This window comes from Gossypium raimondii, chromosome 13 (genome assembly GCF_025698545.1).
Source record: "Gossypium raimondii isolate GPD5lz chromosome 13, ASM2569854v1, whole genome shotgun sequence".
NCBI lineage: Eukaryota > Viridiplantae > Streptophyta > Magnoliopsida > Malvales > Malvaceae > Gossypium > Gossypium raimondii.
The window spans coordinates 4,946,377-4,973,311 of NC_068577.1; the positions used below are offsets into that span (position 1 = coordinate 4,946,377).

Here is a 26,935-nt window from a genome sequence, read left to right on the forward strand (position 1 = left end):
ATTCATTCATTTATATAGATTACTAATAGAGCAACATTTTGAGCAATTTCATTAAGTACCAATCTCTAGTACAAGAATTCAAACCAATATGACATTCTCAAGTTACCATTCAAAACATCAAACATTCACAACTTCACATTTTATACCAAAACTGACTCCACCTAGGTACATGTTGTATAACGAACAAAAAGAGACTTTACGAACATTGATGAGTCAGAGATCTCTGGCTGGATGCTAGAGTCACTGTTCAGGACCTCAAGATGTACCTAAACCTATGCACGAGAAACAAACCGTACGTTGAGCAATAAAACTCGGTGATATTTCTATGATTCAAATCAATATAACATAGATCATAATCAACTGCATACAATTTATATGATTTCTAATGTCAACTAATACAAGTTCATCATATGCCACAATTATACCAAATGTTTCATATGAATCACCTATACATTACTTGAATTAGTCAAGCTAAATGATTATATTATAACAACATTTCAATGCCAATGAAATTCACACAACTATTCAATTTGCAACATTTGATCATACCACATTTCCTTACCAAGTCGAATAAAATCATTTGTATTCTTACCATACCAGCCCTTAAGCTCGTTAACTAGTTCGCATGGTCTTTCATATGCAATTGATAATAAAAAATTATATATAAGTACCTATAGTAAAACTTCATGACATTTAATTCTTTTCAAATATCATTCAATCAATTCAAAATTTATATCTCCTATTAGCATGACTCAGACTCGAATGGATACACGGATCCCAACCAACACACCAATTTGGCACCTAGTGACTCATCGAAACGTTCGAAGTAAATAGATTGCACCCAATGCTCATCGGTATAACCGACGTAAAAGTTGTGTCCTGCACTAATAAAAAACGTCCAAAGAAAAATGCACTCAACGCTCATCGATATATAGCCGAAGCAATCTGTACTCAATCTATCTTGTGGCATGCCAACTATATTTGACTTCGTCCGAATAATTTATAGGGTAACCAATTTTCCGAATTCATTATATAGCTCAATTAACAATCTATCAATCTCAATTTATTGTCAATTCATGAGTATGCAATAATTAAATTGATCTAAATCATAAAAATACAAATCGAAAACTTGAGTTACTCGTCGTCAGCTCTCGCCTTTCTTTTCCCTCTCGACGGTCCTACGTTGTCTTTAGCTACAAATAATAATTTAACAATAGAAAATATCAAATTCCATATCAAATCACATTCAATTACAAAGTCACACATATTTTTATATTTATTCAATTTAGTCCCTAAACCTAAGACAAGCATAACTTTCAATCTAGACCTTGGGATTAAAATCTGATTCCACATATATTTATTAGGGACCTTCTACTTTCTATTCCTACCAAAATTTCATGACAATTTTTCATTTTATTTAGTTTGGTCCTTAATATACAAAATCAATAATTAAGCTTTACAATTTAGTCATTTTCTTAAACTAAACTTAATTTCTATCAAGTTCACACTTAAATCTTTAAGAAATCAATGATGACAACTTTCTAGAACTTTAACAGTTTCACAACTTGATACATGGGTTAGCTAAATCAAACTCTCATGACCTAAAAGTTATATAAAAAAAATAAAGAAAAATGGCTAGAGACTTGAATTTTTGGTTGAAAGTTAAGAAATATTGAAGCTTTCTTTGTTTCCTTAGCTATGGAGGATGACAAGGAAGAAGATAAAATGTTTTCGTCTTTCCTTCCACTTTCTTCAGTTTATATGTTAGGATTATAACTTAATTAATTATGTTTTTATCTTAATTAATCAAAATATAACATTACCATCCACTATCTCTTATCCATTAAGGGTTTAATTACCATTTTAGATCTTTTTATAATTGTAATTTAAGTCCCCAAACCAATTTTCTAATTAAAAATCTATAGCGGTTTGGACTTTTACAATTTAGTCTTTAGGCATTAATTAACTATAATTTTAGCTAAATTACTTATCTAAATTTCAATTCATTTATACTCTAACTCCATAAATATTCTTATTTAATATTTACAGAATCGATTTATGAAAATGAAGTCCTAAAACCACATTTTTTGACACCACTAGAAACTGGGTTGTTATAATTTTTATACAAGTTATAAAAATTATATTATAAGTATGAACATGTATTGGTGTTTGGATTGGTTATGACAAAAAAATTTATATTATAAATCCTAAAAAGACTGTTTTATAAAAGTAATCTGTGTATTTTATAAAGTTATAAATAAATCATATTATTTATGTCGAAACCGTTTTTTTGAAAACAAAAATTTTAGTTGTCGACTTTAAAAAATAAAAACTGGAGTCGCCACCGATCCTTTATTAAGGTGTGACCGGCCCACCTTAAAAATTATTTTGGTCTGCGAATTTTGAGAAAATAGGTTCGGGAGTCAGTTACGCACGAGGAAGGGTTAGCACCCTCGTAACGCCCTAAAATCGGTACCAAATTGATTATTTAATGTCTTAGTGTCGAAAGTTAAAAAGATTTTAAAATAAGCTTGAATGATGAAATTTGCAAAAGGATAACCAATTGTTCAAGTCATGTAAAGAAATCGAGTCCCAATACGTTAGGGTACAATTCCTCATAATCCCCGAACTTTGAATATCACTTTGTTTTATGCGAAAATCTTCGTTTTGAGAAAGTAACATGTCACACCCAATACGTTAGGGCACAACAAGTTAAGCTCCCAAAAATGATTTTTATACTTATGCATTTTGAATAAGAAATATCCTCGGTTATTTAAGATCATCAAAGAAAATCAGAACCCAATACGTTAGGGCTCAATTTCCCTTGAAAATCCCAAACTTTGAATATTACTTTTTATTTTTGAAAAAAAAAACCTTCGAACCAAGAAAATAACTTTGATGTATTGTCAAAACCGAAATATGTTTTTTAAAGGGGATGTTAAAAGTGGATGTATAGTATCAAAACAGATACTTTAATAATGAATTACACCTGTATACATATTTTCAAAATATATATGTACAAGAAAATCATGAAAATAAAACAAAAGTGTAAGAGTATGCGCATGGGTATAAATTTACAAAATAAAACAAATGTATGAGTATATATAAATATATAAAATATAAGATATATTAAAAAAACAAAAACAAAAGAAGCATATAGAAAAACGTATGTATATGGGCATATATATATAATGCAAAAATTATGGAAATAAGATAATATATATAAAACAAAGTACGTGTATATAAAAGCCTAAGATATATGTATATTAAATATGCATAGATATGATGTAGAAAATATGAGAATGTATATGTATAAAAAATATAATGGTAATAATGATAGTAATAATGTAATAATAATAGTAATGGAAATAATAAAAAAACAAAATAAAAAGAAATTGTAAAAAAAAACAATAAATGTAATTAAAACAAAATGGAGGACTAAATTACGATGCGCGCACAACATCGGAGGACCAAAGAGGAAATTATTCCCGCCTTCCAAAACGCTGCGCATCGTGGGTCCAAATTGAAACAAAAGTAAAATATGTGGTTAAATTTAAAACAAGTAAAAAAGGTTTAATCGAAGCGAATTGCAACAGGAAGGGACCGAATATGAAAATTCCCCATTTGGCCAGAACGCGCGGATCCTCCCCTCTGGGTCGGGTCACCGCGCGGGTCAAGGCTTAGGCTAAACGGCGCCGTTTTGCTAATGTTATTTAAATCAATTTTTCCTAAAAATCATTTATAACAGAATGTAAAGAAAAAAATAAAAATAAAAAAAACTCATGTGTTCTCTGCTAGGGTTTACACCCTGCCCTCTTGCGCCGCCATCTCAATCACGCACCGAGGCTCCGATTGCGACGGAGGTGGCGCCGATTCGGCCACTGCGGCGAAAAAGGTGAGTTTCCCTTCCCTTTTGACGTTTTTTTTTAAAACACAACAGAGGGAAAAAAAATCAAAATCAAAAGGAAAATCCCGATTCACCTAAAAAAAATCCTTGTATTCTCAGTGTTTCTTCCTATTTTCCTGTTCTATCTTTCGTCCCCCCCCCCTTTTTACATTGAAAATCCCTTCGGTTTTATAGCTGAATCTTAGAGAAATAACAATAAAAATAAAAATAAAAATCAAATAAAATCCCTTGATTCTCTCATTTTTTGTTGTTATCTGTTATTGCTGCGTTGCATGCCCTTTTTCCGCAGGTTCGGTGGCCGTTGAGTGCGCGCGACGCGAGCGGAGTGACAAGCGCGACGTGCGGGATGTGCGGCGCCTGCCGGGGGGGGGTTGCGGCGCTCCCCTGTTGTCACTAGGGTTTTTCTTTTTTTTAGTTTTGGGGTTTGGTTTAGTTTTGGGCCTGTAAGGCTGTTGGGCTTGTAACTGGACTGTTTTTAATTGTTTGGGCCTGGGTCGATTGGGCCCTATTACAATTTAAATCCTAAAAAATTTCTAAAATTATGGTCGAAATATTTATTAAGAAAAATAAGTTATGTATCATAAAAGTGTTATAATATATTTATTTATAAAAGTTATGGTCAATAAGTATGAACATAACTTATTTATGTGTCCATGCAATATATTATAAAAATAATATATTTATCCATAAAATGTTATTATTATTTTATTTATAATTTATTTATAAAAATAACTTTCTAAAGTTATGACAAAATATATATTATTTATAAAAAGTGTTACAAAAGTTTTGTACAATTTATAAAAGTTATATGTTATAATTTTTTACTTAATTTACGTATTATAAAAATAATATGATCTAGCATAATTCTTTCTCCAAATTAAATTTATACAAGCCTTTTTTATTAAAAATAAAATATAGACTATTTGGACTATGAACTCAAATATTATAAGGTTGATGCTAATTATACAAATAGAAAAATTTTCTTGAACTATATTGTGGGGTATGATACTATTTAAGAGAATGGTACCAAACACAAGCACTATCGACAATTTGTAAACTCTTTAATTTGAGACAGTCAAGGCTTCAAAATATGGTTGAGAAACATTTGTTGTTCTAAAAAAATATTTCTCATATTAACAATATCACCTTAGTATTAAAAAAAGTTGGATTATATTAGCATATTGCATATTTTATAACTTCAATTGAAATATTAGCATATTCAAATATGTTCAACAATTGCATATTGCTCAAGACCATATGGAAGAAGAAAATGTTAATAATATTAATGATTCAAATTCAAATGATGACAAACTCGATCAATGACTAACATATGATGATATGTTGAACATTAAAAGGAATAACCGAATAAATATGCACTAAAACAATTAGATAAAATTACATATGATGCTTATTTTTCTTGATAATTTTATTAATAATCGTATTATCAACTATTTTTTAAACTAACATAATACATATAATAATTTTATTTTAATTTTTATTACTTATTTAATATAGATATTCTATTATTATATTACAAATATGTCTATTATTATTTTACAAATTATAAAATGATTATTTTATAAATAAATACTTAAGTTTGAGTCTTAGCTCAACCGCCATAGACATTGTTGTTAGTATAGGAGGGCTTGGGTTGAGTGCGCTGAAGATAGCCAGTCTGACGGAATCATCCGATTCGATTAAATAAATTATTAAAAAAATTCATAAAAAGTAATTTAAAATACATGATTCAATTGGTTCATACCAATTTTCAAATCAATCGATTTAACATCACTCTCTAAATCAATACCCTAATCGATTCTTAGTTCAATTGATTGGTCTGGTTCAAACAACGATCACCGTAATATAAAAGTATAGGATAATGTATATTAAGTTCCTCTATCATAAATTGAACTATTAGTAAAAATTGATCTTATCCTTATAATAGGACCTGTTAAGCAATTTCACCTAAAAATAAAACAAAATATTAAAGTCTATAACCATCAATATTTGAAGCCAATTTGGCAAGGAAATATGGTATAGAAACCTGTAATTTCAAACCAACCAATTTTGTTATCCTTCAAATTGCACTCACTAAAAAACTGTAGAAGATTACATATAAAAAGGATTTCATATTAAGAAAGAAAAGAAAAAAAAAGGAAATTAGATTAGATTGGTAAGAATCAGAGTTGATGAAGCACTACCCTGTGTCAACATCCTTCCCAAGAACAGTGGTTCATTGCACAGCAGTGCAAATTGTAACAACTAACTACACAAGCTCTTTCCATCATCATGGAGAAGTCATGACTTGGTTTCGGATTCGGCTTGAACGCCTAACTGGGGTCACTATCCCTTCTTCTCTTCCTCTCTTCAATTCAAAACAAACAAACACAAGCACACAGTGTTAGTAAACAAGTTCTCTGTCTGGTTTGTCAATGACAAGTATATATAATGAGTATGTTGTTACTTACATGCTTGCTGGGTATCTTATCGTACGTGGTAAAACTACCATAGGACGACGAACCCGTGGAGTTATCGGATAAAGCCGTAGATTCTCTCCTGTAAGTAGTCTTCCTCCTTTCTTGGCTCTGATGATTGTCATTTGGCTCGGATGATGAGTCCTTTAAACCTGCTGCCACTGAAGGCTTTCCTCTCTTTGTGTAGACTAAAGCTGAAGCTGCTAACAGACACAACACAAGCAAAGCAAAACCCGTCGTATTCTTCACGAGAAACCGGTCCTCTGGTCCAATGATTGTGGAATCATCTACTGAAATTTGAGAGCTGTAAGTGGAATCTTCCTCAGGGAACATTGTTTCAGCAATGTTGCTCGATTCATCACCCTCAGGGCCCCAAGTTTTGGATATATCATGTTTAATTTCAGTAGCTTTAAGGTCCACATTGCACCCTGCATCTAATTGATCATCAAGTTCAATCATCTCAGCTTTGATCTCTTGCTCCGTTGCATCAGTTTCAGCTTCTGGAACCAGATCTGAGCTTTTAAAATCTTCTTCTTCATCATCTTCACCTGCATCGGTTTCTTCTTCCATCTCTTCTTCATCCTCATCTACTGCCTCATTGGCTTCAACCTCTCCCTGATCATTTATTATTACACTGTGATCAAACATGAGACCGTGGTGGTGCCCCTCATCAACCATATGATCCTCATTCTCTAGCAAATGACTCAAGTTAGCATATTCAAAGAGACTGAATTTGTCCCCTTGTCTCGAACTGGAAAGATTTTCAGTGAAAACCTCAAATTTAGCTTTTGCAAAAGTGGTGATTTGAGGCGGCACATGGAATTTTAATAGGCTTAATTCTTCCAATCCACTAGAAGTAAAAGCTGGAGAATTAGCTGCTAGAACTGAAAAGTAAGCAAAGGCCAAAACCATAAGCAAAACAATGAACTTTGATTTAGTGCAAAAACGTTGCTTGGACCTTCTTTTGGCCTCAAAACTCTCTTCAACCGTGGCAGCAGCATCCTCAGATTCTCTCTGGGAACCTTCGGACTCTGTTTCTCCAGTGTCGTAATAGCTTTCCGTTGCTAAGCACTCCTTGAGTTGCTTGCCATCTCGTTCCTGATAAAGCTCGATTCGAGGATTTGGCCTGTAATGAAGAAACTGAGGCCTTGGAGAAAGATAATTGGTTTGGGGGTCATGAGGAATCATCAATGGATCTGCATCAAGTGGTGCTAAAATTGAAACTTTAGGACTAATCTCAAAGCTGGGAATCACTTGAACCGAATCGGCATTGCCTTCCAAAGGCTCCTTACATTCATTATCTTCCATGATCATGCTTTTAACATCAGAAAATGAAACCTTCTTCGGCTTCAAAGCAATCTCCGATGTTGATTCATTATGTTGCATGATTAGACTTTTGACATCAGAGAATGAAACAGAAGATCGAGCCAGCTCGTTTCTCTCTACCAAGATTTTCTTTCTAGGTGACGCATTGATCTTCGAAGCAGCCGAGATTGTCGGTGCCATGAAATTCTTTTTACCCTTTGAAACAGCTGGTGATCTGAGTCTTGTTGGTTTCGGATTCTGGTCTATATAATTCTCCTTGTTGGGATCACGCAAAGAAGCTACACTTTCTCTGTCAGTTGAATGCCTTCGAGAAAAATCTAGAAAAGGAAAATGATAAAAAGTACAAATACAAATATCAGAACCATAATTCTTACTGTTTGGTTGCTAGGAAAATCTCTCACCATTGCAAATAAAAAAAAGCAACATTCAGTACTTGCAAGTTTGCAACTTTTATCAACTTGGTCTGTAGACCTTTTTTAGTCTGTCTTTGAATTTGAATTTTTACAAACAATTTAATTTTTTAACACCTTTAATGTCATGTTATCACCTGATTATTTTAAAATTATATAATTTTTAAAGATTATTTTATATATCTTAAAACCTTCAGATCATGACATAATATAATCTTAAAATGTGATATTATCACCTCTTAACGAGGTTAAAAAATTAAATTAATTTACGAAATTCAAGTTAGGAAATTAAATCCCACTAACCAATAATGATTTAAACTTACAATGATTCAACCTGGAAAATTGAAATTTCTAAAACAATTCAAACTCAAGTGTGAATGTTCATTTTCTACCCAAACAAGCAGATCATTATTTTCTAACAAAACTAACATAAGACGAAACAAAAACACGAACCCAAATTTCCTTTTCGATATTCCCTTTAGAACCCAGATTAATGTCTCAAATTTTCTTTACATTTGTTTCATACCCTTAATTCCTTTTGCCAGAAACAGATAATTAAAACTCTAAAAAGAACGAATAGAAGAGTGAAAGAAAATGGAACCTGAAGGGCTATTAGCCGGAGTGTTGAGGTTAAATGCTTTGGGATTTGTGATAACAGCCGGCGTTGTAAAAGGGCTTCCATTGAAACTTCTCCTTGTGGGATCGCAGAGTTCGGATTTTCTCATATTAGCGTTCGTTCTACATGGAATCGACGATGAAGAAGTTCTGGAAAGTGATGTCATTATTGAAAATTTTTGTTTGCTTTGTTTCGTTTATTGTTAGTTTGATTGAATGTGATGCGGGTTTAGGGTTTTAGAATGGAAAACAACAAAATCTTGGATGGTAATGGTAAAAGATTGTGATTGGGGAAATGTGAAAGAAAATTTGATGAGCGGATGGATGGGTAATGTAAAAATGGAACACAACGGCTAGTTTGTTTCAAAAGCAGAGATTCTGATTCTGGGATTTTGAGTTTTGACCGTTGGAATTTGAAAAGGTCTTGGAACGAAAGTGAACCGTTTGATTCATTGTTTCTGCTGCCGTTTGATACCGCTGATTCTACATCGTCATTGTCTTTACGGTAAATTCCACATTTAGTCATTCAACTATAAAAAATTTTCATTTTAAGTATTTAAAATAAAAAAATTTACAATTTAAACAATCTCGTTTTTTTTTTCTGATTGAGTCTTAACTCAATTGGCATCGGTATTGTTGCCAATACAAAAGCACATGAGTTCAAGTGCACTGAAGCACATTATCCTCTTATTTAAGAATTATGGAGAATTATAGATAATTCTAAGTATTATATTAAAAAATAAATATTAAGAATCATGATGTTACACTCATGTGAATGAAGTAAATAAAAAAATCACTTTTTTTTGTCACTTTCCTGTAAAATAACCTGTCACTAACCTTTTTTGAACGCACTAACTTTTTTTTATTTGAGTTAATATTTATCTATTTAAATTAAATGTTGACTGCTAATTTTACTATATTTCTCTATTATTATTTTCCCATTTCAAGGTATTCCATAAATGCAATTGTACCATTACCACATAATTTTCAAATTTTGAGATTTTATATTGATATTTTTAAAAATAAAAATTCATTTAAACTTTTCTTTTTCATATTTTTCTTTCTTGAGTTCTTTAAAATTCTCCATATTTAGTTCTTGTTTTAGCCGATTAAGTCTTAGCTCGATTGACATGAGAAATTATTGTCAATACAGGAGGATGTGGATTCGAGTGCGTTAAAGTGTATTATCCTCTTATTAATGGGTTCGGGAGGGGTTATGGGTAGTTCTAGACATTATGGCAAAAAGAGTAGATATTATCATAACTTATAATGAGATTATTCAAAAAAAAAAGTTCATGTTTGTGTTTAGTTTTCTTTTCCTAGGTTTTTTAGTCTACTGATGGTGACACTGATAAGCTAAGAAAACAAGAACCACTTATGAATCAGGCATCGGTCATAGGCTCTCCCATTTATTTATTTTTTTCTTTTTCAACGATTTCTTTTCATTTTCACCTATTTTGTTTTTAAAAGTTACCACCGCTGTTGCTTCATACACGACAACACTCATTAAAAAAATATTTTTTTGGTTGATTTCAACTGACATGATTTTTTTAAAAAAATTGACCAATGTTGTCTAACACACATACGACACCCATTAAAAAATACTCGCATTTTTTATAAGTATTTCAAAAAATATATACAGGTACCGTCTGACACAATGGTGGCATCAAAGATTTTTTTTTTTTAAATCGAACGATTGAATGATAATTAAGAGGACAAGGGGTGGTACCACCAGTATGTTAAGCGACATCGACGAATACAAACCGTTTTTGTAAATAAAATTTTCATTTTAACACATTTTCGTAAATAATTAATATTTTTATATTATTTAAAAAAAAAAGCGAATATAAATCCATAGGACTGTGTAAAAGGCTAAAACATGCTTTTGGCACAAAATTTGAGTGGATTGCATAAATCACATGTAGATGTGACTTCTCTGAAATTTCTACATGGAAGGTGGATTCATTCACTCATTCTAACACGTTAAACATGCCTGCCTAACTTTCCATGTCACCATCTTTAAATTTTGGGTCAATTATTAAACGTAAAATCTTCCAACTACTTAGTTTATTTATCCATTTGGTTATTAAATTTTTTAAAAGCTTCTTGCTTTATTTACCAAAGTATTAATTAATAATAATTTAAAAATCATAAAAATTTGATTGAGTTTTAATTTAATTAATATTGGCGTTATTAGAATGTGAATTTAAGCACGTTTAAGTGTTTATTATCATATATTTCTATTTATATATTATTGAAAGTAAATCAATCTTTATTCTTTAAAAATCCAAAAAATAAGTTTTATATTACTTTTTATTCTCGATTTTTTGAAAAAAATATTAGATTGGTTTTCGATTTTCTATTAAAATACATTGTTATAACATTGGATCGATTTAATTCTTGATTGAATTTTAGTTTGATTGTTATAAGTATTATTGCTAAGAAGACATTGTTCAAGTACTTGAAGTGTATTATCCTCCTATTTATGGATTGTAGATGGGTTATAAGTAATTCTAAGCATTGTCTAAAAAAAACCAAATATGACCGAATCTATAAATTTTATCTTCTTATATTTTATATAAATCAATAAAAATAATAATAAATTTTAAACATATAACTTTACTATTTTAACTAAAATCTCGTTTAATTTTATATCAATTTTAACAAATATATTAATTTCATAAACTTTTCACCATATTCATTTTAAGCATTTTTCTTCTTAAAGAATATATTATTTACATGGTGTTAATAATATGTGCCTTATTAGTGATCCAAGTGGACATCGGTAGAGTACCAAAACGAACCATCCTTGCAAATAAAACGACACAAATAATAACAAACAAATAAAAATCGTGAAATTAAATAAAAACCAGTAACCACGACATACACGTGGAGCTACTAAACTTTGTCCGAAAATTAATAAAACGCGCACTGCACACTCCCACCATAAACCTTACAGGAAATTTTCCTACTACATTCGCTAACGTGCGCTGCTTTTCCCTCCTTATTCTCTCTCAAAATGGCGATTTCTCTGCAACTGTGTCGTTTCTCCATCCGCATCGGTTCCGATAACTTTGGCGGGAGATCGGAAGCTCTCCCTTTCCGGAAACCTATCTCCGTCAGATGCTCCACCGATTCCACTTCTGTTGTGGTGGATCCCGATAACTTCGACGCCAAGTCTTTCCGACATAACTTGACGAGGAGCAAGAATTATAATCGGAAAGGATTCGGACGCAAAGAGGAAACTCTCGAGCTCATGAATCGAGAGTATACTAGTAAGAAAAATTCCGCTTCTTCTTCTTCCTCTTCTTTTAAAAAAAATATATAATTCATGTTTTAGTACGATGTACAGTAGGATTTAATTTGAATTTTGTCAAAAAAATTATTGTTTGGAAATTTCTTTCAGGTGATATCTTAAAGAAATTGAAGGAAAATGGAAACGAGTATACATGGGGAAATGTTACTGTAAAATTGGCAGAAGCGTACGGATTTTGCTGGGGAGTTGAGAGAGCTGTTCAAATTGCTTATGAAGCGAGAAAGCAGTTTCCAGATGAGAAAATTTGGATTACCAATGAAATTATCCACAATCCTACTGTTAATAAGGTACTCTATGCTTACTCTTTTCCATACTTTTTTCTTAATATACTCGTTTCCATACTTAGTACAGGCAGCAGACCACCGGATATATGTAATCTTTATAAAATTTGAATTTGACTCCGAATCTGCTTTAAATCCGAATTTACTTATTATTTGCATTAAATATGGATATTACTATCCGAATTTAAATTATCTGTTAATATCTACATCCGCTCCAAATTTGCCCTCAATAGTAATTAGAACATGCAAATCCAAATATTATCTAAACGTGTAATACCTTAATCTACGACAAACAAATCGGGTTTCAGTAAATATTTGAATCCGCATTATTGCCGTTGTTGAGGAATGCTTTTTGTTTCAAGTAAGCTCTTATATATTTTTTAATTAAATATACCTTTATTCTTTAAATTTTATTGAGTTTAAGTAAAACTAGAAATACTTTTATCTGTTAAATTAATTGATCTTTGAAACTAAATTACTAATGTGGATGATATAGTAAAATTTTATGATTTGGACAAACATATGAGAGAACTTTTATCTGTTTTTGCTTTAATTTGACAGAATCTCTAATAGGTGATGAAAACTATTTTAAATTTATTAAATTAATAAGAATACTAAAATTGAATATTTACATGTTCATATATCAAGTATTATTTGTAGCATGGCTAGATGGATTTCTCAGAAGTATTTTTATCATAAATAAAAATCAAACAACAAGGACTTATGTAATTAAAAAAGAAAAAAAAAACATAATATCTTGCATGAATAAGTGCATTAGTTAATGTTATTTTTAATATATTAACATTCTTTTTACTATTTTATACTTTCTATAATGATTATAATAAATTCATCGGCCGAGCACCATCGGCACTAGCTGGCCTTGGTGCTTGAGCACCATGTGGATTTGGTTTTACTCTATTATTATTTTTTACATTTTATCTAATGCATGTTTAATTACTGTTTACAAATTTACTTTCACATATAATGGATGAGTCTTACAGATTTGAATTGTGATGATTATTTTATTAGATATTAATGGATGAAAAAGGAATAGAGTGTATGAAACCCTGTCAGGCACCACTGGGACTGGACCTTGTTAGTTTCTTTACGTAGTTCTTTTCTTTTTCAAATTCAGCGGTTAGAGGAGATGGAAGTTAAAACCATCCCTGTTGAGGGAGGGAAGAAACAGTTTGATGTTGTGAATAAGGATGACGTAGTAGTTTTGCCTGCTTTTGGTGCTGCAGTTGATGAGATGTTGGTTTTGAATGACAAAAATGTCCAAATTGTTGACACTACTTGTCCTTGGGTAACCAAGGTATCATCTTCCACAACTTGTTTTTTTTCCAATTCGTTAGATCTTTGCAGCTTTTTGACATTCAGAACAACGGGTTTTCGATACTGAAACCTTTTTCATATGTAGGTATGGAACTCTGTAGAGAAGCATCAGAAAGGTGATTACACTTCCATCATTCACGGTAAATACTCTCACGAGGAGACGATCGCGACCGCATCTTTTGCTGCTACATACATTATTGTGAAGGATATGACTGAGGTGTGTCCTAGAGTGGCTAGTATCCTTTTTTCCTTTTGATATCTTGTAAACAATAAGTTGTTGATTTGTATGATGTATGATTTGTGATAGGCAATGTATGTTTGTGATTACATTCTTGGAGGTGAACTTAATGGAGCTAGCTCCACCAAGGAGGCGTTTATGGAGGTATAGTCTTCATCTCGTTTCTTCTTTTCTTCATATGTCAAATATATGCTCGCATGATTGTTGGTTCTTTTGCAGAAATTTAAACATGCTACCTCAGAGGGCTTTGATCCAGATCATGACCTGGTAAAACTTGGCGTTGCAAATCAAACTACGATGCTGAAGGGAGAGACCGAGGAAATTGGTTAGTGGCACTTTATGCACTTGCTATACATCATTATTCTTCTTTGCCAAGTAATTACTGTTTGATACACACGTTACATTTCGGTTTAACAGGGAAATTAGTTGAGAGGACAATGATGCAGAAATATGGAGTCAAAAACATCAATGATCACTTCTTAAGCTTTAACACAATTTGTGATGCAACGCAAGTAAGTTGAATATTTGCGACCGATGCAATGATGTGCAGTCCTTGTTGTTTTCATCCCCTTAACTGATTGGATATTGAAATGATTGTTGTGTTGGTCATTGAATTTAAGCCATTTTATCATCATTTTTCAGGAGCGCCAAGATGCTATGTATAAGTTAGTGGAGGAAGATTTGGATCTTATGTTAGTAGTCGGCGGGTGGAACTCGAGCAACACTTCACACCTTCAAGAAATTCCTGAGGATAGCGGGATCCCCTCATATTGGATCGACAGTGAACGGAGAATTGGTCCGGGAAACAGGATAGCTCACAAATTGAAAGTAAGCATGAACTTCCTAGAGAAAAAAAGGGGGTATTCTAGTTGCAGTTCTTAATATTCTAATTTATGCAAAATTGTGTTGTACCAGCATGGGGAGCTTGTTGAAACAGAAAACTGGCTACCAGAGGGCCACATTACAATTGGTGTCACTTCTGGTGCCTCCACACCAGATAAGGTAATTCTAGTGTTATATGTGTATATACACACACGTACACACAAGGGCTAATAGGGCCTAAATTGAATAATAAATTTTGGGGTCAAAAGGTAATTTTATGATTATGTTAATTTATAATTTTCGAAAAAAAGACTTAAAAGTAATTTTGACATTTAAGGGAGCCGAGGCCAATGTCTACCTTCTAGATTCACTAAACACAACTATATACACATCCACGATTTGTGTGGAAAAAGAAATATCAAAAATTTATGTAACAAGTAATTGAAATTTTAGTTGAAACGGTAAAGTTGAAGATCAAAATATCATAATATTTTAAGTTCAAGTTTTACTATATGTATATTTGTGTTTATGTCATTTTATATAAAAATATAAAAAGACAACACACTCTGTAATAATATAATTTATTTTGTATATAAAAAAAGATTTTTTAGTTATTTTTTAATTGAGTTAGTGTTTAGCTGATTTGTAATATGAAAGTATAATATATATATATATTTATATAAACACAAATAATACTATTGTTTTGTGAAATTGGATTAATCAGGCTGTGGAAGATGCCCTTGTCAAGGTGTTTGACATAAAACGGGAGGAGGCCTTGCAAGTAGCATAAAAGTATGTATGTATATATGTATGTAGGTTTACACAGGTGGGTCAGCCATTGGTGCTCGTTTGGTACTGATAGTATAATGTTGTCAATGTATAGTTGAAGTGAAGGACTCTTTAATCTTTAGGATCTGCGCGTACTTGAAATCAGATCATGTTGAATAATTATGTATCATGAAATGGTTTTCTTTTTGGCTTTTCTTTCTTTGTCATGAGATTCATCAGTAAATGTGACACTCGACCTGGTTACCGTATTCGAATATAAGACATTGTATTATGATGCTAAAACAACTCTGACTAATTTAATGTAAAATCACAAAGTTCAACGTGTAAATATTATGTAATTCAAAGTAATCGTCATTCACAATCATTCAAGTATATTATAGATGTCAACTAATTTTATTTAACAAGTCTATGATTTGATCAAGGTCAAAAATGGAGTTAGAACTCAAATTTCATATTTTAGTAGTGTCTCGAGACAAGACATTCATGTCTCAAGACCTATTGATTTTTATTGTTGTTCCGATGTTGGAATGTCTCAAAACTAATGTACCTTGACTAAATCTGGAATTGAGCTGGATAGGATCTCTTTCAAAAGGTAAAACTTTTCTAATACTGTTTTCACTATTTTCAAAACTCAAATTCGAAACCTCTTTTTGGTCGAAATCAAGGTGTTCATTGTTTATAGTAGTGACTAATCATCCCCTTGCTGTGACTGTTCTAAAAGAGGTAAACGGCTAACCATGAAACGTGCTCTATTCTTATGGGCGAGGATCGAATCTCTAACCTCGTGGTTAAGGAATAAGATAAACAACCACCAACCTCATGATTAAGGGATAAGATAAATAGCCATCACACCATTCAAATTCGAAACCTTACCGTAATTCAATTTCGAAACCTTGCTCAATAAACATTAAGCGCTTTATCATTTGATACAACAAATGTTGAAGAAATGTTTGATATTTATGGATGTTTTTATAAGTTTTTAGTACTCCTTTTTAACTGTCATCAAATTTCAACCAACCGTAAAAAGGATTACAATTGATAATATTCGAATGTTATATTTGATAAATTTTATTTTTTTTAAAAATAAATTAGTTAAACTAAGTTTGGGATTCATCAGCCATCCTCTATAGAGAATTAGGGATCGAAAATGGTTCGGTTTTTGAATTTAGCCAAAAAAATCAACAACCCAGCGTTGCTTGATTTTTCGAGTTAAGCGGTCAATTTAGTTAAAAATTAAGAAAAGTTGAAATAAAAATGAAGAATGAAGATTTTTAAATATAAATATTAAAAATAAAAATCTAGAAAAATGTTTTTACTCTTTTATTTATTTCTTTTTAATACATATTGTTTACGGAATTACTCTTCTATTATCAAATAATTACACCTCTATTCGTATACATATATTTAAAAATAAATTGGTGTAATTACTATTTTGGTCCTTATCAATGTTGAAAATAAACAATTTAGTCTCTCTCAAAAAATTAAAATAAATTTTAAAATTCAAAATATTTATAAAATTTCAAAATTTATATTTTAAAAAGATAATTTTTAAAAAATTCTAAAGAATATGTAAAGAAATTTAAAAATTTAAAATTTTCTAAAATAATAATTTTGGGATCTAAATAAGTTAACTAATTATTCAAGTTTATCATACTAAAGTATCTTATTTTTATTATTATTTTTCTTTAAATTTTTTCAAATATACATGCTTTCAATTTTACGTGATGTAACATGAAAATAGTTATATTGTAACAAGATTTTAATTTGACATGTTTAATTTTTTAATTTAACTTGAACAATTTCACTCAATTTGATTCGTCTCTAATTTTATTTTACGCTACTCGATTTGAAAAAATTTAAATCTAATTAAGATAATAAAATAAGACTTGTCAACCCTATTAATTTGAAAAATTTTCACGTATAACTCCGATCAGAGATAAGTCAGGTATCAAGTTAGATGCATATATTTATCATCATTTATTATGTATTTAATATTTTATTTAAAATTATTATTTTTTAAATTGAAATTTTGGTTCTATTTTTAAAAATAAGCCATAAATAGTGGCAGGATCTGTAATTTAGTCTCAATTCTGTGTCCATTTCATTAAACCCTCCACCTCTTAAGCTCAACTCTTCATAAATACACCAAAATCCCAAATTCTCCGATTTTTCCGGCAGATTCTTTTTTTTTCTTTTTATTTACCGTTAAAAACCTGAACCCTAACTATTTAAAGGTAAACACTCACTTTCCCCATTTTTTTATAAAAATTTTCAGATAATTTTAATCTTTTTTGAAGTGTATATATATGTATAAGTGTGTGTGTGTATATGGTTGATGCTGATAAAATGCCGCCATGGAATTTGCTTTATTTTCCTTTTAAGATTCCCGTTCTTAAAATTTTCCGAGCAACCAAACAGGATCTTTGAGGATATTTGCTTTTTTTGCGTGGATTTTGAGCAACATCTTATCCAGCATTCAGATCCGTTTCTTTATTTGCAAGATTTGTAACTAATTATTCTACTTATTATTTATTCAGTGATTAGGTAGACGACGAGCTTTTGTCTTTTTTGTATCTGTTTATTTATTTATTTATTTGAACATGCTTTGGAGAGTTTATTTAACTGAATCTTAGTTAGCATTATCTGAATGTAGAAATTTTTTTATTTTATAAAAAAGGAAAACATTGTTAAATGCTTCGATGGTATCTTCTTGACTTTAGGAGTGAAGTAATAATGGCTTGCTATTTTTGTTAAGAAATTAGAGGTTTATGCTTAGGAAGCAAGCATGCTTTTCGAGGAAGAGCATTTGATGCTAAGTTGCCCTTTTGTCTTCGTCCTTTTAAATGCTGGTTGAACTTAAGTATTTGATTAATCTTTGCTCTCCGTATGTTGTGCTCGCTTTTCAGGGCTTGAATTATTGCACTAAACTTAACTTTGTTTTCTGCAGTGTCTTGATTTTCAGTGTTTTCTGCATGTTCGCTTGGGGCTAGACGTCCTGTCGGTTAGTTTCTAAGTAGATAAGTTCATATTATAGAGTCTGTGCAGTTTGTTTTGTTTGAAAGGTACGGATTAGGAGTTGTAAGGTATGGAAGTTCCTAGTGCGAAACATGAAACAATGCATCGTAGGTTGACCCCGCTTAGGGTGTTAAGGGGTCTGATATGTTTGCTAGTGTTGCTTTTAACAGCTTTTATGATGATAGTGTATTGTGGCTTTTTTAGTACTGTTGTATTGAGGCTTTTCAGCGTACATTACAGCCGAAAAGTAACAGCTTTCTTCTTTAGTTCTTGGTTAGCATTATGGCCTTTTCTATTTGAGAAAATAAACAAAACCAAGGTCATTTTTTCTGGAGATGATGTTCCTGCAAGGGAACGTGTTTTACTTATTTGCAACCACAGAACCGAGGTTGACTGGATGTACCTGTGGGACCTTGCATTGCGGAAAGATTCCCTGGGATACATAAAGTACATCCTTAAGAGCAGCTTGATGAAATTACCTGTATTTGGTTGGTCATTCCAAATTTTGGAGTTCATCCCTGTGGAAAGGAAGTGGGAGGTTGATGAGGCAAAAATGCGCCAGATGCTTTCAAAATTCAAAGATCCTCGAGATCCCCTTTGGCTTGTTCTCTTTCCAGAAGGAACAGATTTCACGTATGTTCCTTTTCTTTTAGCTGTCATATCCCCACTATTGTCTTTTTATTTTATTTTATTTTGGAATCGTCGCATTTTATGCAAACATCACGACGCTGGAAATTTATCGCTAGTTTGCCTTGAGTTCTTTGCTGATGCACTTGCAGTGTACTAAGCCTTTAATTATTCTTTTCCTTGCAGTGAGCAGAAGTGCTTAAGAAGTCAAAAATATGCAGCTGAAAATGGCTTGCCTATCCTGAAGAATTTGCTGCTTCCAAAATCAAAGGGTTTTAATGCCTGCTTGGAAGATTTGAGGAGCACTTTGGATGCAGGTTGTTTTTCTTCTATATGCTCTTCTGTTGTTTTAAGCAATTGGTTGTCTGTGGAGGCTCTTCTAGCGCATTGATAGGTAGTTGTAGAGCAATAGGTTTTCTCATCATGAGATGGAGTCAAGAGCAGAAGAGACCGGTTTCTCATGTAACTACAACTTTACAAAGATGATCAGTTTCTTTTTCCCCCTTTGCTTCCTAGCGCACTACCTAAACTAAGGTCACTAGCTGCTATAAATCAGCCAAATGTGGCACAGGTTAGAGAAGAGTGATAACCTTTCACAATGTAGAAAGATTTGAACTTTCCCTATTTACGATAACCCTTGCTTTCTTGTCTGGTCTAGAGCTGATGAAGAATTTTAATTCAGACCTATCTTGTTTCCTTTTTTCAGATTCAAGAAATGGAAGGATAGGTAGAGAGTTCTTAACTTTGCGTAATGAAAAATAATTTTTTTCTCAAGGTTTCAAATAGGCTCCAGTAAGGCTGAAATTTAGGCTTAGGATAAACTCGATTATTCTACTTCCTAATCTGTTTGATTGCTAGGAGAATGCTTACTTTTAGTTTTCATCTGATAAACCCAGTTTAGCCACTTCGACAAATTTCCATGACCTATTGGTTTGCTTTCAGTTTACGATGTGACCATTGGATATAAGCATCGCTGTCCATCATTCTTGGATAACGTCTTTGGGGTTGACCCTTCTGAAGTTCATATTCACATCAGGCGTGTTACCCTGGATGACATCCCGTTGTCCGAAAGTGAAGTAACAGCTTGGTTAATGGATACATTCCAACGTAAGGATCAATTGCTTTCTAATTTCAATTCTGAAGGTTATTTCCCTCTGCATGGAGCAGAATTGAACCTCTCTACAGTTAAGTGCCTCATAAACGTCATGCTGGTGCTTGTCTTGACTGGTGCATTCTTATTTTTAACCTTTTTCTCTTCCATTTGGTTTAAGATTTTTGTATCGTTATCTTGTTCCTATATGGTTTCGGCTACTTATTTAAACATCCGTCCAGAACCGATCTTCAACTTCGCCTGTATGTGCTATTTTCAGATATCAACTTTGTTGTAAGGTTTATGTACTATTAAGTAGAATTTTAGGTTCCAATTCTCAGAAACTGTATGAAATCTCTAAATAAGGTTTGCCATTTCGCACATTTTATAGAAGCATCAATCAACGCCCATTTGTTTCTATTTATCTTCAGAGAATTTTCTCTGGTTTAATGATATCCAAAGTTCGAATCTCGTTTTGTGTAAATCTTGTGTGGATTTTTTTTTTTAAATTTTAGTGTTATTTAAGTTTTATGATGTGTGATTTTATTCAAATTTATTATCCGGTTATCAATTTAATCGTGCTTTGATAGTGATTGATTTTATTTATAATTATTTGAATGTGTTATTTGTACTGATTCTATTTTTAACTTGAAAACTCGGATTTCTACCAATAATTGATAAAAAAAATGGTGGTCCAAATCTTGTGGCAACTGGAAATGTCATTTATCCCTCATTTGATGATACGATAGCGCTAGTGGATCATATGTTTGACGTGTCCGACTGTCACATTGTTGTATTCACTATGTTGTACATGACGCAACAGAGGTGAAAAGGCAACTCAAAAAGGTTGAATCATCATAAAGTGTGCTGTGGTGGTTGTTCATTTATTTCTTTTAATCATGTTGTTAGGGGTTATTACCGAATGTGAATACTTTGATTTTCATCAAAAAGAAAACTGCCAATTTCGATTCAAGATGGTAATTGGATTGGGGTAAATTCGAACATGACAAGGATTCTTCAACATCTAAAATTAATCAATAGGACGATTTGAGGTTTAATTTTTAATCTTTAATGTTGAGTTTGATTTTCATATCATTTAGCATTGATTCAATTCTCAATTTTAAGACTCTATTTGGTAGAGTAAAAAGAAAATCGAAATGATAGAAGATTTAAGGGTAGAAAATTAGAAGGATGGAATCATAAATTTTTTTTCTATCCATTATTTGGTAGAGTTGAAAATTGGAAGGAAAGAAAATAAAACATTTGAAAAAGGTATAATTTTGAACTAATATATACATTTTCTCTCGTCTCATATTTTCTCAATTTGATGGGATATAAACATCTTTTTTATTTTTTTCTTCTCATTGTCTTTTTCATTTTTTCACTCGCTCCTTCTCCTCTACTTTCCCACCCAACTAGCACAGCGTTAGTGCTCCTTCAAATTGACGACTATAATAATAATATCATGAGAAAATGAAATCAAATAGTGAATAAAAAATTGAGCAAATTTAGAAAATAGTAAAAATAGTATTCAATAATTACATAGAATCAAAGAAACATTTCCCAAATGGAAAATATCAATAATCTGTGAGACCTGAAAAAACATACATAACCAGGATGTGGCAAATCAATCAAATTTTTGTCAATATTGTCAGCACCAAAGATGAAAAGAGGTCAACTTTCCCAGGGTTTGAAATGATCTCAATAGAACATCAATTGTTAGGATGTTTTATGATCCTTTGAAGAACAACAGTCCTCGCCCTCCTTATGTCGCGGCTACAATTATCGGCTTGTTGCCCTAAATCCTCCACATTCTTCATGAACACCCCTAGCTTCTTCTTGATCTCATCGATCCCGATCCTCACGGCTTCTTCTTGTTCTATCGCGAAACCCGCGTTCTGCAACAGGGCTTCGATCTCGATCTCCAACCGCTCCACAAGTACCCGAATGTTATCCAAGTCTTTAATGGCCACATAAGTGCCTGCTTGCATTGAGGTGATCACTTCCTTTTGCCCTTTCAACACGTTTTCGTAGTTCCTCCACAGGGAATCGATCCATTTCCCCATCGAACCCAATGGGATGGACGTTGCAGCGGCGAGTGCAGCAGCCACCGGAGGAGCAGCCATGGCGGCTGCCACAACCGAACAAATCAACACTGTGGCGAACGTGGCAACGAATATCATGCTCGATACCTTACGCCACGTGTGGATACACTTGAGCTTCTTGTCAAGCTTGTTCTTCCTCTGATGCAGCTTCTCAAGCATTGCTATTTGTTGCCTATAAACAGATTGAAATATTTGAAAGAATTCATCAGTGAAAGGGTTCCCAGCTGCCTTGAAATTCCTCAGTTCTTCCAATGTCTTCACATATTTGCTGCCGTTAACCTCGCTTTCGTCCTCGAATTGTTGCAGCGCCATTAGGATCAACAACTGGCTATCCCGAGCTCGTTTTAGGCACTTCTCCAACGCGGAGCAAAAATCGAGTGTTTGCAGGCTGTTCTCAAAGTACTCTTCAACTAGCTCAAACAATTCTTGGCTCTTCCATATATCTTTCTTGCAGTCCAAGATAACTTTAACCACCTCTTGGTTCATCTCTAAGAGACAACCTGTTACCTCTTTGAGCGAATCGAACGAAAGGGCTCGAACCTCGACACCCATGGCTAGCGTGTTGATGACTCGATTGGTTCGAGCTTGGACATTGGTGTCGAATGTTTGCAGCTCTTTGTCTAGCTTACAAGCTGCTTCATAGGAGCTTAATTCAGTTGTGTACTGCAAATTGCTGCTAAGACTGATAGATGATGTCGATGCCGATGAGGATGATGATGATGATGATGACGACGATGACGACGATGGTTCTGATGTTTTCTTGCTACCATGATTTCCCATAGCTCTGTTTAGATCAGATCTAAGCAAAGAAAACAAAAAGTTATGAAAACCCAAATTCAACACCTTTCACAAAACCCAGAGCTTTAAATCTGTTCAAACACACTTTATATCAAACAGGTTATGAACATATGCACTGAAATAACCAAAATCATTGAGATTTTGAACACTTTCAATGCTTAAAAAAAAACCCAGATAGAAAAAAGAAGATGAAGATTGATGGAATCTTATCCAAAGAATGGCATTAACAGGGAAAGAAAAAAAATGAGGGAGAAAAGGTTTTATCTTCAAAACAAAGAAAGGCAAAGGCATACAACAAGACGCAATTATTAAGGTGAAGTTGAAAGCTTTAAAAACAAACTTAGAACAGTAGAAGAATCAAGGAAGAAAAAAGGGAAATTGGGAAGTGGGAATGTTGTTTTGGTTTAGAATTTAAAGGGATTAGAGCATAGCTTGCACGCATGAGGAAATGAGAATTGGGGGTGGCATGGAAAACGCGGGAAGCAATGTGTGTTCTTCTATTTTCTCTTTCTATCTCTAAAAACTCCATTTTTATTTTTACAGTTTTAATGCGCAAAGCAACTGCTAACTTCAGAAAGGATAAAATGAATTATCCCATTTAAATAGTTTAATATCATCTCACTAATTTCATGTTGAAATTTTAATCTCACATTAAATTATTGAAAATAGATAATATTATATTTTATATAATCTTTTCTCCGGAGTTTATATTATTGTTATTATAAATGGATATCGTTAAATTTTTAACTTAATTATCAGTTCAACAATTTATATGTACAAAACCAACAAAAATTATGAGTTTGTTAATTTATATTCAATGGAGTAGAAATTGGCAATATATTTGTTTTCCTATAATTGGATTAATATGATGAGTAAATTTTGATAAATTAAAATAATAATAAAAGACTTGGCTTTTCAATTTTGTAAAATTAAACCAACAAAATAAACAAAAACTTTGATCTTCTAAGAGAAAAAGGAGGGAATGTTGGGGGATATTATGCTTAAGCTCCAAGATTATTGAAGGTGACGTTTAATATGAACAATTTTTTTTTTTGTTAAAAGTATTAAAAAAGTCCCTCGAAAATAATTTGAAAACCAATTAGCCCCTGATTAAAAAGTGTAATCAATTGGACACTTGATTTAAAAATAATAATCAATTGGGTCTTTTGAATTGTCATTTTTATTAAGGCTCTTGACGGATGGTTAAGTACTGACGTGGCAAGTGATGTAACGGCTGACATGAAAATTTTGATGACATGGCAACTAATGTGGAAAAACGCTAACGTGGAGGGTTTAATTGATTTTTAGGGATCATATAAAAATTCTCAAGAAATTGTAAAAAATATTAAAATATTTTAGAAATAACTAAATGAAAAACGAAAATATTAAAATTATTATAAAAATTTTAGCTAAAAGTTATTAAAATATTATTGAAAATTGAAAATTATAGAAAATCTATCAAAATTATCAAATAACATAAAATTTTTAAAAATATATAAAACTATTAAATATTATAAAATATTATTAATATGTTATGAGAAAATGAAAATATTAATAAAATATTATAAAGAAATTAGAAATGATAGAAAATTATATCAAAAATTAAAATGATAAAAGAATATATAAAAATTAATAAAAAAAGGTTATAAAAACTTATTGAAAGTATAAAAAGTTGTAGACTTAGATGAGGTGTTGAGTAAAGGACCCGAGAAATAATGGATTTAGTATTTGGTGGTTTAAGGTGAGTGATGAGTAATGGTTTTGGGTGAGGAGAGATGATCAATACACGTTAATAAGAATGATTTATAGTATGATGTAGGGTAACATGTGTCGGAAAACAAAAAATAAGCAGGAATTTTTATTAAGAAGTTTTAAACATTATTAAAAATTACTAAAATATTATAAATTTTTAGAAAATTATAAAAAAAATATATAAATTATTAAATGTTATAAAAACTTAAAGAATACTGCTTTTTTTAATATAATTTTTAAAGATTTTATATAATCCTTAAAATCAATATATCAAAATTAATATTTGTAAAACCATTGAAATAAAAATACAATTTTACCCTTTATATGGATTTGAACTGGAACATTTAAAGTTAAACACCCTCATTTTCATCCTTTTTAAATTTACAAATTATTTTAATAAAATAAATATTTTATTATTTTCCAATTTTATATAAATATTTATTTTATTTTTAAAATATTTTAAAATTTTGAACCAAATATATTTTTTCAGTAATTTTCATTTTCCAAAATAAGGAAAACAACAATACGTTTGGCTTTCTAAAACCAAAAGGAGTTTTAGCTGCTTCTTTTTTCTATTGACATATCATGTTTGTTGGGGAAGGGTCATTATATATATCACTACTTGTTAAAAAGTTTGTGCTATATGAATTTTATGCCAAACAACTGCTTTTTTTAATAATTTTATTATAAGTTTTGATTATATTTATTCTTTTTATATATATGTAATGTCTAAAATTATTTATAGCCCCTTCCCAACCCATAAATAAGAAGATAATGTGTTTCAGCGCACTCGAATCTACATTCTCCTGCATTGACAACAATGCTCATACCAATCGAAGTAATACTCAATCTACAAGTTTATCATTACTAAGAACCAAATAATTACCTTATTTGTTGGGTTTCTTTTCGTAGTATGATACCACCAAATGAACAAATTTTGCTAATCAAAGCAGCTTTTTAAGAGTTTGCTTCATTAGCCTCAAAACTTGAATCAAACTTGCTCTTTTTCACGCTTTTATACCTTTATTCATATTTATCTTTATCTCGAGTTTGCAACACAAGCTTTCTTTCCAAGAAAATCATTACCTTTTTCTTTTTTTTTTTAAATTGCCACCTATATCATTTTTAGTTATTACTGTTGAAGGCTTAACAAACATACTTAATCATGGGCTAGGTTCGAGCTGGGTCAATATAAAGTTTTAGGCTCATTTTCTAGACTCGGACTCGACCTAGTTCGAAAATGAATTAATGCTAGTTTAATTCTAATATGAGGAATAAATGGTAAATATGTATATATCTACATGTGAATAACTTGGATTAAACGCATTAAAAAGATAGATAGCAAATTAAAATTTACAAAGAATGTTTTTAGCATATTAAATCCGAGACCAAATTGTTTATGCGATAAGTATATGTGATTTTTATAATTTAATTTATATATTTTAGATATTCTTAATAGTATATTTTATATTTGAATCGACATTTAATATTTTTAAACTAATAATAATGAATACTTAGTATGTATTTATTAATCAAAAAAATTTATTGAACACAATAATTTGCAAATTTTGGTTAATTTCATCTCTAAATACGAAATAAAATAAAGGAATGGCAATGTTGTGAATTTTAAGAAGAAAAGGGGGCGTTTTTGGAAGAGAGAGACTCGTCGTAGAACCTGGGACAGCCGAGCGAGTAGGAAAATATCGTTACAGAAGCGCGTGATGTTTTCGGCCGAATTTTTTTTTGTTGCCAGCCAGTTTTGGAGATGCCACGTCATTGAAAGGAGACGTGGCAGAAACATAGCGGTTTCGGCCATTTGGGAGAGTTCAAAATTGTTTCCACGCCACGTCAAAGACGAGAGATATGAAGTTGTCGTCACGTGCTCTATAACGGCCTTTGCTTTGCTTTGCTTTTCTTCTCAAGACACGTGACTTATATAAAACGTATTTTTGGAACCTATATATACATAATTTTCGTGTTTATATAAATACATAATTATAAATAAAATCTGAAGTTTGCGATTTATTTATTTATT

At 31.5% G+C, this 26,935-nt stretch overlaps 4 protein-coding genes and 1 long non-coding RNA gene across 7 annotated transcripts; 3 read left to right on the forward strand and 2 right to left on the reverse strand.

Moving 5' to 3' along the window:
* Positions 1–3,750: 3,750 nt before the first annotated feature.
* Positions 3,751–4,446, forward strand: LOC105781802 (uncharacterized). The gene is made up of 2 exons (XR_001129616.2): positions 3,751–3,895; positions 4,197–4,446. It is a non-coding gene; the product is annotated as an uncharacterized LOC105781802 (long non-coding RNA).
* Positions 4,447–5,913: 1,467 nt separating this feature from the next.
* Positions 5,914–9,084, reverse strand: LOC105783186 (uncharacterized). Its single transcript, XM_012608481.2, has 3 exons — positions 8,719–9,084; positions 6,376–8,024; positions 5,914–6,272 (listed from the first exon to the last, which is right to left on the reverse strand). The coding sequence occupies exons 1-3, from the start codon at positions 8,897–8,899 to the stop codon at positions 6,195–6,197; spliced, it is 1,908 nt and encodes a 635-aa protein (XP_012463935.1). The 5' UTR covers positions 8,900–9,084; the 3' UTR covers positions 5,914–6,194.
* A 2,585-nt stretch (positions 9,085–11,669) lies between these two features.
* Positions 11,670–15,707, forward strand: LOC105783187 (4-hydroxy-3-methylbut-2-enyl diphosphate reductase, chloroplastic). The gene is made up of 10 exons (XM_012608482.2): positions 11,670–12,007; positions 12,139–12,335; positions 13,465–13,644; positions 13,750–13,881; positions 13,972–14,046; positions 14,122–14,227; positions 14,320–14,414; positions 14,545–14,730; positions 14,818–14,904; positions 15,449–15,707. The coding sequence occupies exons 1-10, from the start codon at positions 11,752–11,754 to the stop codon at positions 15,512–15,514; spliced, it is 1,380 nt and encodes a 459-aa protein (XP_012463936.1). The 5' UTR covers positions 11,670–11,751; the 3' UTR covers positions 15,515–15,707.
* Positions 15,708–17,630: 1,923 nt separating this feature from the next.
* On the forward strand, positions 17,631–20,663 carry LOC105783701 (probable 1-acyl-sn-glycerol-3-phosphate acyltransferase 5). 3 transcript variants are annotated; one of them, XM_012609292.2, is made up of 4 exons: positions 17,631–17,747; positions 18,461–19,161; positions 19,342–19,472; positions 20,098–20,663. In XM_012609292.2, the coding sequence occupies exons 2-4, from the start codon at positions 18,599–18,601 to the stop codon at positions 20,541–20,543; spliced, it is 1,140 nt and encodes a 379-aa protein (XP_012464746.1). In that variant the 5' UTR covers positions 17,631–17,747; positions 18,461–18,598; the 3' UTR covers positions 20,544–20,663. The 3 variants fall into 3 exon arrangements, with proteins under 3 accessions (XP_012464746.1, XP_052482767.1, XP_012464748.1); XM_052626807.1 differs by lacking the exon at positions 17,631–17,747 and adding an exon at positions 17,754–18,057; XM_012609294.2 differs by lacking the exon at positions 17,631–17,747 and having other exon boundaries at positions 17,754–19,161.
* Positions 20,664–21,752: 1,089 nt separating this feature from the next.
* Positions 21,753–23,626, reverse strand: LOC105784226 (UPF0496 protein At4g34320). The gene has a single exon (XM_012610041.2). The coding sequence runs from the start codon at positions 23,128–23,130 to the stop codon at positions 21,958–21,960; it is 1,173 nt and encodes a 390-aa protein (XP_012465495.1). The 5' UTR covers positions 23,131–23,626; the 3' UTR covers positions 21,753–21,957.
* Positions 23,627–26,935: the final 3,309 nt, after the last annotated feature.